The sequence below is a fragment of the Ascaphus truei genome, chromosome 1 (assembly GCF_040206685.1).
Source record: "Ascaphus truei isolate aAscTru1 chromosome 1, aAscTru1.hap1, whole genome shotgun sequence".
Classification (NCBI taxonomy): domain Eukaryota; kingdom Metazoa; phylum Chordata; class Amphibia; order Anura; family Ascaphidae; genus Ascaphus; species Ascaphus truei.
In genome coordinates, this window is record NC_134483.1 from 346,543,069 (window position 1) to 346,557,578 (window position 14,510).

The 14,510-nt window shown below is 45.0% G+C and overlaps 1 protein-coding gene across 3 annotated transcripts in view; it reads right to left on the reverse strand.

The window, feature by feature from the left end:
- The window catches only part of TET2 (tet methylcytosine dioxygenase 2), a 188,574-nt gene that overhangs the window by 31,250 nt on the left and 142,814 nt on the right, over positions 1-14,510 (reverse strand). For all 3 annotated transcript variants that reach the window (XM_075608838.1, XM_075608846.1, XM_075608854.1), the window contains one exon: positions 7,823-8,031. In XM_075608838.1, coding sequence (XP_075464953.1) covers positions 7,823-8,031 — 209 coding nt within the window. The remainder of the gene's footprint in view (positions 1-7,822; positions 8,032-14,510) is intronic.

Below are 14,510 nucleotides of genomic sequence, written 5' to 3' on the forward strand. Positions count from 1 at the left end.
TACCTATGTTCATTTTTACAACGCCAAAACGGCTTATCCAACGCTCTTACGACGCTTTGCAACGTTGTTTATGTGTATATTATATATATTATATAATATTATACTATATAATATATTATTATATTTTATGTTATATTATATATATAATACAGTATATACACTATACAATTTTTGTGTGTGCTGCGTATCTTATTGCCTGCATAAAATATTTGGTGTATTTTAGTGTTAAAAATGCCTTCAGGAACGGAACCTTTCATTTAAACAGTGTTCCTATGGGAAAACGTGTTTCGCTTTAAGACGTTTCGCTATCCAACGCCATTTTGAGCAACGCATGGTGTCGGATAACCGAGGACTGCCTTTACAGAGTATTGCTGAGTTTTCCCTGGCTTATTATATTACTTGCATCCTCTTTAGAGCTACAGTAGCGGCAGCTTTTATTTGAACTAATGCCGGCGGCATGCCGGGATCTACTCCGGCTACCGCCAGTCAAGACCGTGCGCCGCCGCGTTTCCTACACGCACCCCCCCTCCACTTCGCGCGCATTTTATCCCCCCTTCCCGACCCCGGCTCCTGCTCTGCCCCTCTGCTTCCCCGCACTCCCGCTTACCTCACTTTAAACTCCAGGGGTGTCGGGGAAGCCGGGCGCGCACGTGACTGTGACGTCACAGTGCGCCGCAACAAACCGCGTCTCCACGCTTCCCGCACGCATCCTGCCGTGCGGGAAGTGTTCAAATAAAAGCTGCCGCTACTGTATTGCCACTGCAACCTCTGTTGTCTTAATGAGTGTGAACGGCGGCGGCTATTTTAACATCCCAAGCACATTTTCAGCAACTTCAGAATGCAACTACATTATGTAAAAAGGGGGGGGTCGCTAAAGATAAAACAATAGAACTTCTCAATAGTAAAAGGAAACTACAGCTCAACCCCCTTATAACGCTGTGCTTGGGTTCCAAAGAATCACATCGCGTTATAAGCGGATCACGTTAGAAATAATGTACAATTGTATGCATTGTACAATAAAGCAGTGGTTCCCAATCTGTGCGCCGCGGCTTGCCTAGGGGCGCCACGATTATCCCTCCCCACCATCCCTCTGATTATCCCTCCCCACCATCCCTCCTTAATTCCGGCCGGGCCACAGAGGATTGGCTGCAGGTCAGAGGAAGCCGGGGGCGGGGCTTCTGCTTTGTGCAGAGCACACGGTGAGTGTGTGTGTCTGCCTTCCCGCTCCTGGCTCCTCTGTCTGCTAGTGGCTGCACGGTGTCCCGTCCCCTTCTACCCTGGGTGATAGGAGGAGGTAGCAGGGGTGCTGGGGGAGAAGTTGTACATTTTCCTGGCCTGACGGTGGGTGCAGGGGGAGGCGGGGAGCTGCCTGCCTTTCCTCCCCCCTCCCCCCCAGTCACTCACATCCGTCGTTGCCTCTGCTCTCCTCTGCGTGTGTATCTTTGTGTGTGTGTGTATATCTTTGTGTGTGTGTATCTGTGTGTGTGTGTGTGTTTATCAGTGACTGTGTGCAGGGGGAGCCGCCTGCACGGATCTCCTGCCTTTCCTCCCTCCCCCCCAGTCACTCACATCCGTCGCTGCCTGTGCTCTCCACTGCTCTCCACTGTGTGTGTGTATCAGTGACTGTGTATGTGTGTATCAGTGACTGTGTGTGTGTGTGTGTGTATCAGTGACTGTGTGTGTGTTTGTATCAGTGAGAGTCTGGGAGTGTGGGAGAGTGTGTGTCTGAGAGTGTGGGAGAGAGTGTGTCTGAGAGAGTGAGAGAGAGTGAGAGAGAGTGTGTCTGAGAGAGTGTGTGTGTCAGAGAGTGAGAGAGTGAGTGAAAGTGTGTCAGAGAGTGAGATAGTGAGTGTGTGTCTGAGAGAGTGAGAGAGAGTATGTGTGAGAGAGAGTGAGAGAGTGTGTGTCTGAGAGAGAGAGTGTCTGAGAGAGAGAGTGTCTGAGAGAGAGAGTGTGTCTGAGAGTGTCTGAGAGAGAATGTCTGAGAGAGAGTGTGTCTGAGAGAGAGAGAGAGAGAGAGTGTGTCTGAGAGAGAGTGAGAGAGTGAGTGTACGAGAGAGTGAATGAGAGTGTCTGAGAGTGTCTGAGAGAGTGAGTGAGAGTGTCTGAGAGTGAGTGAGAGTGTGTCTGAGATAGTGAGTGAGTGTGTCAGAGAGTGAGTGAGAGTGTGTCTGAGAGTGAGTGAGAGTGCATCTGAGAGTGTGTCTGAGAGAATGAGGTCTGAGATTGTGTGTCTGAGAGAGTGAGTGTCTGAGAGAATGAGTGTGTGTCTGGGAGAGTGTGTGTCAGAGAGTGAGAGAGTGTGTCAGAGAGTGAGAGAGTGTGTGTCTGAGAGAGTGTGTGTCTGAGAGAGTGAGAGAGTGTGTGTCTGAGTGTGTGTCTGAGAGAGTGTGTCTGAGAGAGTGAGAGTGTGTCTGAGAGTGTGAGAGTGTGTCTGAGAGAGTGAGTGTGTGTCTGAGAGAGTGAGAGAGTGTGTGTCTGAGAGAGTGTGTGCCTGAGGCCAGGGCCATGGTCAAAAAGACCGTGCTGACCCACGCCACTTACCCCATCATCTTTAGTTAGTGTGGCTTTAGATGGCGCTTCTGCACGCTTCCGCAGGCGTGCAGAGGCATCTGGAATTGCTGCTGATGGAAGCGGAGCGCCCGTCACGTGACTGCCAAAAGCCAATGGCAGTCCGTGACGTCGGCGCCGTGGCGCGCTAGCCCTGCCTCCCGACCCGGCTCACAAGCGCGCACGCTGACGCACATTCAGGAACACAAAAAAGCTCCTGCTTGAGCAGAAGAGCATGAGCGTCAGCGCTGCTCAGCGCTCTTCTTTTCACCATGTCCGAGGCCTGAGAGAGACACCAACTGCGCACTGCAACTGTTAGGTATGTATATACAACTTTTTTACGTGGGGAGCCTTGAAAAAATCCTGATCACCTTGGGGAGCCTTGAACCGAAAAAGTTTGGGAACTACTGCAATAAAGTATTTAAGATACCAATAATCGTGTTGTAAAGTATTCGTAATTATGAAAATTGGGAGCCACGCTTGGATCGCGTTATAAGCGGATTCGCGTTGTAGCGGATCGCGTTATAACGGGGTTGAGCTGTATTTTTATGGTGATTAGTAAACAGGGGAGCAAATATCCTTAAACACCATTTTTGAAGTTTTCATGGAAGTGGTCTCAATCTTGCAGGTTAGCAATGTCTCCAGACCAGCGACGGTGAACCATTTCAATGCTATGGGACAAAAATGATGCTCACTCATAGGCGGTGTGCCAAAGTGTACATTAATTGTGGGTGTATATAGAGTATGCTAAAGAGCAGAGCATGACAAACTAGAGGTCCACTCTCATTCTCAACCTTTTCCCTCTCCCTCTGGGAATTCTCGGAGATCCTCCCCTCACTCTCTTTTTGAAACCCGACTCCCCCGATCCACGCCCTGTCTTAAAGAGGGCTACAGGTTCTCTATCGCTGCTCCAGACTGTGTGTGAAGTTACCAGGCAGAATGGCTGCACTGATTCCCAACGTGCGGCGATTCTGCAAGTGTGCATAGTGAGTCACGCTCAGTGGATGTGAATAGATAGGTCTGATCAGTGACTGAATGAATGTGGATGAAAGGGGAGGACTCTGTTTTATGAGGATAGTCTGTGTCTGCCATTGGATTCCTGACTGTGGATAGGCTATTTGAGATGTTGTTGTACCAGTCCTTAATATCATAAACGTGGAATTTACTGGTGCCCATGTAAGTGTATTTCATATGTTATTGTATATTTAGAATAGAAGACAGGGAGAGGTACTGTCCTGTGAAAGTTTGGTGCAGGCGGCTGCAGGGTGTCTCCTGATATCTGACAGTACCAGTTATTCTAATAGTGGAACTTTTTTTCAAACTCTACTTATTGAAATATAGATCTTTCTTCTACTTTTTACGAAATGTTTGGCACCCTCCCTCCCCTCGGGAAGATTTTTGGCCCCTGCCAGAGGATTTTTGGCCCCCTGCACCGGTGATTTGGATCCGCCTCTCACACCATGGACAATGTTTCTCTCCTTCATCCAGCAAGGTAAATTAAACAATCCCTGCAAGGTGCCAAAATTCCAGGCATTATTAACTATTATAGGCTAAAGCTGTTAAATTCCGGGCATTATTGAAACCTCTGCTCTCTGATGGGTTAAAATTCCAGGCATTATCCAATCAGTAATGGCCTGGAATTTTTGGCACCCTGCCAAGTTTTTCAGCCAATCAGCTTTCAGTTCTCATTCACAAAGAGTGAGATTAGCTCTTAGACAGGGGAGGTGATTGGACAGAAGGCAGCAGCAAGGCACTGACTCCTCCCCCACCCTGCCTGCAGAGAGCTCCGCACAGGAGAGTGAGGGGAAAGGTTTGTGTCTCTGTTGTGTGTTTTGTGGGTGTAAAGGGGGCAGCAGAGTCTTGTTGGTGTGTGTCTTCAGTGGGTGTTTTGTGGGTGTAGGAGGGGTGCAGAGTGTTTTGTTGGTGTGTGTTTGTTTACAGGGGGGCTGCAGTGGGTGTAGGGAGGGGGCTACTGGTGTGTTTTGTGGATGTAGAGGTGGCAGAGTCTGTTTTGTTGGTTTGTGTGTGTCTCTGCAGTTTGAGTTTTGTGGGTGCAGAGGGGGGGGGCTGCAGTGTGTTCTGTGGGTGGAGGAGGAATGCAGCGTGTTTTGTGTGTGTCTGCAGTATGTGGGTTTACAGGGGGATGTATTGTATTGTATGTCTTTATTTATATAGCACCATTAATGTACATACACTACCGACACACTTTATTGAAGTGTGGTCGGTACCGCAAGCCGGGAAATCTCCCGGCTTGCTAGTGGCCGCCCCTCGGCGTGCCGCGCGTCTCATCGGGAGCGTGCGCCCCCTGCACGCGTGTCCAGGGGCTCCCCGAGGGAGCCCTGGTGTCCCGCGATCGCGGGACAGCGGCAGGGGGTTCCGGGGGACCCGGCGGACCCGGCAGCGGTAGGGAGAGCGCCCCGATCGGAGGGCGCTCTTCCGCTGCTTCGGCGTGCGCCCGTCACACTCGGGCGCGCGCCAGGCTACTGCTGCGGCACAGAACGGGCAAATGCTCGAATAAACTGTGCCGCAGCAGTAACGCTTCACAGTAGTAATACATGTGGTAATCAAATAAAGATGTAGTGGGTGTAGAGGGGGTGGGGGCTGCTGGTGTGTGTTAGGTGGATGTAGACGGGCAGCAGTCTGTTTTGTTGGTGTGTGTGTCTGCAGTGTGTTTTGTGGGTGTAGAGGAGGGGGGCTGCAGTGTGTGTGGGTATCAGTGGGTGTAGAGGGTGGTGGAGGGCTGCTGAGTGTGTTTTGGTGTGTGTGTCTGCAGTTTTGTGGGTTTACAGGGGGCTGCAGTGTGTTTGTGGGTGTAGAGGGGGGCTGCAGTGTGTGTGTGTATCAGTGGGTGTAGAGGGGGGTGGAGGGCTGCTGAGTGTGTTTTGGTGTGTGTGTCTGCAGTTTTGTGGGTTTACAGGGGGCTGCAGTGTGTTTGTGGGTGTAGAGGGGGGCTGGTGTGTGTGTGTGTGTTTTGAGTGTAGAGGGTGGAGGAGGGCTGCAGTGTGTTTTGTGGGTGTAGAGGAGGGGGGCTGCAGAGTGTGTAGGGGGGACTGCAGAGTGTGTTTGTGTGTATAGAGGGGGGGCTGCAGTGGGGGCTGCATTACTGGCCAATAATGCCCTGTTCTGAGGGGATTATTACCTAATTAATGGCCAGAATTTTACCAATCAGAGAGCAGTAATTTCAATAATGACCAGAATTTCTAACAGTTTACTTTAGCCAGTAATGATCACTAAGTAATGCAAATGCCAAAAAGAGGGTTAGATCTAATAGTGGAATGTATGAACACGGCGGCATGTTTCTCCCATTGCTTCAGATCATCCCTTTCATCCTTCCTCTTGTATCATTGATATGTATTATATAGTACTGATGTTGCAGTCAGCTTTAAATAAAATGAAGTACAACATTGGTTTAACAAGGAAATACAGGCATACCCCGGTTTAAGGACACTCACTTTAAGTACACTCGCGAGTAAGGACATATCCCCCCAATAGGCAAACGGCAGCTCGCGCATGCGCCAGTCAGCACGTCCTGAACAGCAATACCGGCTCCCTACCTGTACCGAAGCTGTGCACAAGCGGGGAGACTATAGAGCCTGTTACAGATGCCTTATTTACATCAGTTATGCACAGTGGTTGACAAATCACCAAAAATCTACTCGCCACCTAGTACCAAACGTGTGCTGCTTGGGCCAATATTTACTCGCCCGGGGGTTAAATCCACTTGCCCGGGGCGAGCAAATGTATAGGTTTGTCGAACACTGGTTATGCACGTATATGACGATTGCCGTACAGTACATGCATCAATAAGTGGAAAAAAGGTAGTGCTTCACTTTAAGTACATTTTCCCTTTACATACATGCTCCGGTCCCATTGCGTACGTTAATGCGGGGTATGCCTGTACAAGGTCAATAAATGTGCTAACAACAAGAAAGGGTGTTTACTCTGCAAATAAAGCTAAAGACAGTTCTCCTGCATATCCCATGTCTTAGACAGGTCTGTCTTGGACAGGTCTGCAACCCTGCCTTTCACCATTATCACCCAGCATACAGTGCTTCCACTGCAGCAAGGGATTCTGGGAAATGACATGCAAATGAGCTACCTTTTGTTTCAAAACCATGACATGGTCCCCCAAGCAAAAGGTGGCGCTGTGTGCTCATTTGCATGTCACTTCCCAGAACCCCTTGCTGCAGTGGAAGTGCTGTGTGATAATGGTGAAAGACGGGGTTGCAGACCTGTCTAAGACATGTACATGAGCATACAGTAATATTTTCATTTGCTATATACTTTACTGTGGAGGGTTTTTGTCACTTTTTTTTACCCACCATAACTTAACTAATATATCTCCGTCATACGGCGGCAATAGGTTGCATGATTTCACCTCTGTAGTTACCCTATTCACTGTTTTTTAAATGACGCATTATGTTTATAGTAAATGATGCCAATACATATATTAAAGAATGCGGATCCCCTCTCAATTGGTGACATTGTTAGACTTCCAAGAACCTTATCAGAGAAGTTCAGAACAAGACCGCTTCACTGATAAGGCCATTTGCACTCTGCATGGGAAACAGCTTCCTGATGTCTGGTGGGGTGGATCAAGGTGGAATAAACAGCAGAGGTTTCCGCAGTGAATGCCCCATTACAGGCTTTGATGTTTTCGATACAAAATTGGAATGATATCAAAGAAGATATGAAAAAATAAACATGATGTTGGTAATCTGCTTTAAAGGGCATCAAAATATCACTTTCAAAATAGGTCATTTGGGGGGAAACCACATTTTGAATAGGGAGTACAATGCTTAATATATTTGCTGCTCTGGCAGCAAAATGGTTAAAGATATGTACTGTATATAATTTAGAGATTATCTGAACACACCTGTGGAAAACATTTCAACCTATATCAGAGTTCCCAAAGTCAGGGTCTTCCCATATATATTTTTTTTACAACGATCCTTATTTCTAAAAAGACTTGTGTTGAGGAGAAAAAGTACTTACAATTGATGCAATGTTACCAATATTTTTAGCTTGTGGAGTTTTACTAACTTCTAAGTATTTGTATTTAAGCACAAATTAATACATACCTTAAAACTACTATTACAAGCTCCAATGTGGTGTGTGTGTCTAGATTTAATCACTATTCCTAAACATATATAAAGTAACATGGCATTTAAGAATCTGAAGGAAAGAAGTATACTTTGCTATTTTGAGAACACAGAGTTTGAGCAACGTTTGCTTTAAGCTGCCTTACAGGGCCCAGCTCTGATCAACTTACTCTTCGTTTAGCGCACATCGTCGGTTTGTCAAAGCTCCATATTTCCGTAGCGTTTCTGTGAGATCAGAGTACATCTCGTCTGCCAAGCACAGGGAAATGCCTTCCCAGACCAGGATCAGAATCACAATCACTGCCGTCTCACAGGAGTGACCAGCCCGTTCTCTCACCAAGCACAGCAGCTTCTCATCATCTCCACTCCGTCGAATTACCTGCCAAAATACCAAGAGGTGCAGATGTACACAGTGTCTGTATGAGGTGAGTTTCTAATATGTCACATGATTAAAAAAAAAAAAAATAAGACGTCTAATCCAACAGCAGATGGTCATCTATTTGACCCACCTTGTTTAGCTTATTTTTCAGAAAGTCTCGACGACTTTAATATCTGACTTGGTTTTCTTGGTTGAGGTTATCTATTGTTCTAAATCACACACAGTACTTCAATTTTGTTGGTATTACCAGATTGGGAGTAAGTGCCACAATTGTATTTATGTGGAATGGACAAAGGGGGTTTTAGAACAATGGTTGAGTGGTTAAAAGGCAAAGCAGTTCCAGTTTGCTTTGTGTCCTCCAAATATCTTTAAAATGTATGTATGTGTGTATATGTATGCATCAAAATAATACAGTATATACCCTTTAATCATTTATTCTGCAGTGCAGTGTCTTCTTTCATCTGACTCTGGTTTGGGTGATTTATTATATATATACAGTGGTTGACAAATCACCAAAAAATCTACTCGCCACACAAAAAAATCTACTCGCCACCTAGTACCAAACGTGTGCTGCTTGGGCCAATATTTACTCGCCAGGGGGTTAAATCCACTCGCCCGGGGCGAGCAAATGTATAGGTTTGTCGAACACTGTATATATATATATATATATATATATATATATATATATATACACACACACATACACACACATACACAAATACACACACACACACACACACACACACACGCGCGCACAGTGTTTTTCTGCACAGTTGATCATTTTAACAGTCTTTGCTCAATTATTAGTTTCAGGACTTATTTTATATCTATCTGTTTTATTATATATCATATATTGTCGTTTTTCGGAGATTATAGTATAAGGTGATTTTATTTACACAGTGTAACATATATATTACTAATTATTTCATTATAGGTTTATTATGTTTTATTTTTTTATTTATTTGATTATTTCTTTACTGTATGAGTTTATTCAATATTTATAATTTTTTTATAGACTTGTTATGAATTTGGAATTATACTTAGACATATAGTATTTTACTTATATATATGTTATGTTATTATCACACTCTATAGGGTTAACATGTGTTCTTGTTTTAGTATTATATCTTTGCACTAATATAGTTCATTTTTTTTTATTTAGTATATTTTTATTTTATTAGGCTTTCATTATTTTTTTTTTTTTTATATATATCCCATTTATCCATCAATACATATTTTTTGTTATGATTGTTTTTTTTATCTCTGTTGCAGTTTTGTTATATATTTTTGTCTTTCTGGGTTTGCCAGCTTGATTAGTGAGTATTTTTCCCCCATTGTGGCTTCCGTAGTTTACTGCCCGATCAGTCTCCTTGGGATCGGGTGAGTCACTTTGCTGTGAAATCATCTCCTGATGGAACTGGCACTTAGTGAGTCTCTTTTGATAATTTTCTTGCTGTATGTCACTCTCTGAATGGCGATTCCGATCAGGGAGGTGTTTTTTCACATTGGGGCTCCCGTAGTTTACTACCCGGTCTGTTGTTCACGTGATCGGGTGGGATGTCTTGGCGTAAATTCACTTCCTCATTGAATCGCTATTTATAGAGCATTTTTTTAGAACACAGGTCACTCTTTGACAAAGCGCCACGAAGGCGTGAAACGCGTTAGAGGACCCATTTTTGTAGCCATGTCTACTATGCATCTACAATAAAGCATTTTAAACTTTTTTTTCAATCAGCCTCCAGCCCTTTTATTCCACAGGCAGTGCTCCATCATCTTTTTTGGATTTACACATTGATTCTAGGGACGGAGTCACGCCATTTCTACCAGGACTCAGAATAATGTGAGTTATTTATATTCCATTTAAATAGTATTGTTTGCAGTTAGGCTATTTATTGCTCTAGCCTAGGGACATATGACCATTACTCCTATTAGTGGGTGTGGGGTGGGTTATCTTCATTGGGAATTCATTTCACACATCCGCAGTGGGGTTTTGTCCTGTTATTGGAGTCCCATATTATGGCTGTATTATGAGCTCTATGCCTATTTATTGCACATACCACTCTATAAAGGATACATAAGTTCCTGGTTTCCTAAAACTATATTGCTACCGTTATCCTGGACATTGGAAGCACCTTCTTGGGATTTACTTCCCATTTCAACTGTTTGCTCAATTAAAATATCCCTCTTTGCTGCACCTCTTGGAGTGGGCGATCTGCCTTTCCCACATGACATCTTCTCACGAAAAGCAGAGACCGAAAAATGTAAAAAGAAACAAGATGGGTCACGAGGGGTTAAATTTATGATCTGTATTAAAAGTAACACACAACAATTCTCACTTCCGAGTTATGACAGTCCAGCATTAAAATGAGTAGAGGTCGCACTGAGAACCTGTAGCATTGTGTGAACACATGGACTCATGTCAAAAATGAGGCAGAGTTCCCAGATTCTGTTGCGGTTCAGCCAATGAGGGCGAACCTGCCGGGGGACGTCACGGTTACGCCACCGTCACGCCCCCCGTCTTTCCCCCTGCAGCTCTCTGCAGAACGGGGGACTCGGCTGCACGCGCCGCCTGCCTTGCAGACGCGCGTGCAGCGCAGGCCGCAGCCTTAGGCCCAGCTTATGGTGCCGGCGACGGGACCGGTGACGTCACCCGTCGCCGCTAGCGAAACTTGTAATTCGCTTTCCGGCGAAGTCACAGCGACCTGGTCTTTGATTGGTTCAGAGGAAGTCATATGTGGCGACAGCCTCTGAAAAATCAAATTTGACCAGCTTCAAAAATTTGCGCCGCGCTTACGACGGCAACAATGCATTTGTTTTCGAGAGACGTCGCGTCGCCGGCACTATAAGTGCAGCCTAACTGCTAGACTATCATCACTCCGGGAGATGCCAGATGCAATTGTCATTACCACTCTTACTTATATGTGAGCGAGAATTGTTATTTGTGCTACTTTTAACGCAGATCATACTTTTAACTCCTGTTGCCCCATCTTGTTTCTTTTTACGCATGCAGGCATGCACATATATATTTCTCTAAGGATGTCTTCAAATCCCTCTGCGATAGGCTGAACGGCCTGTCTCTCACCCAGACAGCCAGAGTGGATGCACAAACCTCCTTCTCTGTGATAGGCTGATTGGCCTGTCACTCACCCAGAGACAGCCAGGGTGGATGCACAAACCTCCTTCTCTGTGATAGGCTGATTGGCCTGTCACTCACCCAGAGACAGCCAGAGTGGATGCACAAACCTCCTCCTCTGTGATAGGCTGATTGGCCTGTCACTCACCCAGTGACAGCAAGAGAGGATGCACATCCCTCCTCTGTGATAGGCTGATTGGCCTGTCACTCACCCAGTGACAGCCAGAGAGGATGCACATCCCTCCTCTGTGATAGGCTGATTGGCCTGTCACTCACCCAGTGACAGCCAATGAGACTGTACAACCTATGTAATGAGACTGCACATTGGCTGTGTAACATCTTAAGTGTCAGTGGAGTTCAAATTGGAGTTGAATTGGTGAGGAAGAATACAAGAATTGGACTCTGCACTTCATCAACCCTGCAACTGTGACAACTTGGCTTTCTAAATGCTCTGGACAATTTTTTTCCCATCCAAAGACTACATTTCTAAGCTGCTGATTAACCTTCAGTGCTGCACTGCCCTACCTGGCCTGATTTATACAGCTGCTCTTTCACCTCATACTCCTATCTCCTCCAATACCTGGGAACTCTCTCCTCCTACCTGTCTCTCTCTGAATTATGCCCTCACTATTGCCTTTTCTTTATGCCATTTCATCACTGCTTTATAAACTTTTCTGTTCTCTCTAACTTCCCCACTCTCCTCCTAGCCACATTTCTTAGTCTCTCCTCTCCACCTACGCTTATGCCTATACACTGCACCACTATGTACACAACAACTTCTAAACCCCTCAATAAGAAGCACCCCCACAAATCCTCTTCTCAACCCCACTCTCTACTCCTCTTCCTTGCTGCAGGGGATAGCTCTCCTAATCCTGGATCCAGCCATATACACACGTGCCCACGCCTCACTGCCACCTCTTTCCCTTCTAATGGTGTTAACCCATCAAATTGAATACCGACCGTAAAGCTGCAGACCAAGCAATATCCTACATGTGTGTTTTTTTTTTAAAATAAATCTGTTCTGCACTAAGAGAAAATGCTTGTAGCATTAAAAAACAACAACAACAACAACAACAACAACAACTCTAAATGACATTTTTCATGTATTATAATGTAACAAGCATTTTTTGTTTCTATAGCAACCATTTACAAAGTCGCATCCCGTTCCTCTTCTGAAACAGGCTCTGGCACACCCCTTTTGGAGCCCTGCCCCCTCTAGCAATGCACCAATTGTATCTAGTAACTGCCTGATCACATGATCTCCCCCACAGAACTTTGCATCTTTGGTTCTCTTCTGCTGCACTGACAGCCATTTAGTGAACCCCTGAGCCGATTCTTCGCTAATTGATCATAGGAGAACAGATCGATCGGCAACTTAGCTAATTACTTATCATTGTGTGGCTTGTATTGATGCACATATTAAAGGGGGGGGGGGGGGGGAAGTTTCCCAATAGCCTGCACTCATGGCTACTATTCCACAGTTTCTCCTACAAACCATTGTGGCAAACCACTGCCAGCACTTATTCCCTCACCTGCTGTCTCAGTAAATTTCCGTACATTCCACTTAGATTGTAAGCTCTCTGGGGCAGGGATTTCCTTTCATATTGTCTGACTGTCTCCCACTTATTGTATTATAATTCCCTGTACTATTGTCTTTGTAAAGCACCGAGTACACCGTCGGCGCTATATAAATAAAGATATACATACATCCCTCCCCCTCTGTGATAGACTAAGTGGTCTCTTACTCACCAAGGAAACTGGGGGAGGGGTTTTGAATGGCAGTGGAAACGGCAAGGAGAGGAGGAGACAGATGAGAGGAGTATGAGAGGAGGGAGTAGTGTGCGCACAGAGATTAGCAGACACAGTAAGGCGGGGAGTGCAAAGAGGGGAGGAGAGAGTGCAAAGAGGAGAATGGCATGATGGAGGGGAGGAAAAATAGCAAGGAGAGACAGAGAGACAACAAGGAGAGAAGACAGAGGGGTGACAAGGAGTAGGGAATGGAAAGTGTGCACATGAGGCAGGAGGGAGTGCAAACAAAGGGGAGGAGAGACAGTAAGGTCAGTAGTAGGTGGAAACGGAGACAGCAAGGAGAGGAGGAGACAGATGAGATACGTAAAAGAGGAAGGAGTATAGTGTGCAGAGGAGCAGACAGTAAGGCAGGGAGTTCAAAGAGAGGGGAAGAGATAGCATACAAAGAAGAGCAGGGCATGATGGAGGAGAGAGTAAGGTGGGGAAGAGGGAACAAGAGTCAGCAAAGCGTTACAGGGAGGGCTGAAAACCAAGAGTAATGTTTAATTATTAAAAAATTTCAGATCTCCTAGATCGGTGTATGTTACACAGAGTAAAACTAATATATATATTAGATATGTATATAAAAACGCACACATATACACATAAAAATAAGAAAAACACACACAAATGCGCACCGAGGGTAAGTAAAAAAGTAATTGATCACAAGAGAAAAGATACAGCAGTTACTTACTTAAAATCACTGGGTACTAGCAGCCATGTATTATAAACGTCTGGTTAGATGTCAACAAACACGATTGGGATAAGGGCACATGTCTCCACAAGATGAACTCAAAAACCCCGTGCCCTACTCTTTTCATACTAAATGTACTTCCTCAGGGGGGGGTCACAGTTTCATGCCCATAGGTTTAATATATACCCAACTTTATTAATCAATTAACAAACACACCATATCCCATTGGGAACCCGATCGTGGCTGAAGAATTTAAAATAATGCAGTGTATTAATAGCACTAAAAAAAAACAAGTGAATAACGTGCATAGTGACGAATATAAATGTAATAGTTCTTTATAATAAGTTATATATATTATAATTATGTATATATGAATGAAAATGAGTGAAAATTTATATATATATACATAATATATATATATATATATATATATATATCAATACACAACACAAACAAAGATTAGTGCTAATAGTGTATAATAATAAGTGATGTGATAGACAGCCAATAAATATGTGAAAACATGTGTAAATGTGAAAAAATGTAATCAATGGTATAAAAAACTCTGCCGAAATCCCAGCTAGCTGCTTCAATATTGCCTGCTTCAGTGCTGCCAGTCACTTCAGTGTACCGCGCTCATCCGCATGGACACACAGCTTCCTGGTTCCGCGTCTGTAGCTCTGCCTCTAAACGATGCATCACTACACACGTGCGTCACCACGTCCAACGCGTTTCGTCACCGTTGTGACTTTCTCAAGGAAAGAATGCTGTGGAGCCATAGAGGAGCTCATTGTACCAAATGATTTGAGCACCCGTTACCAGCTATATCCACTAGCAGATGAGTACTCTTCAGAGCCCCTGATATCC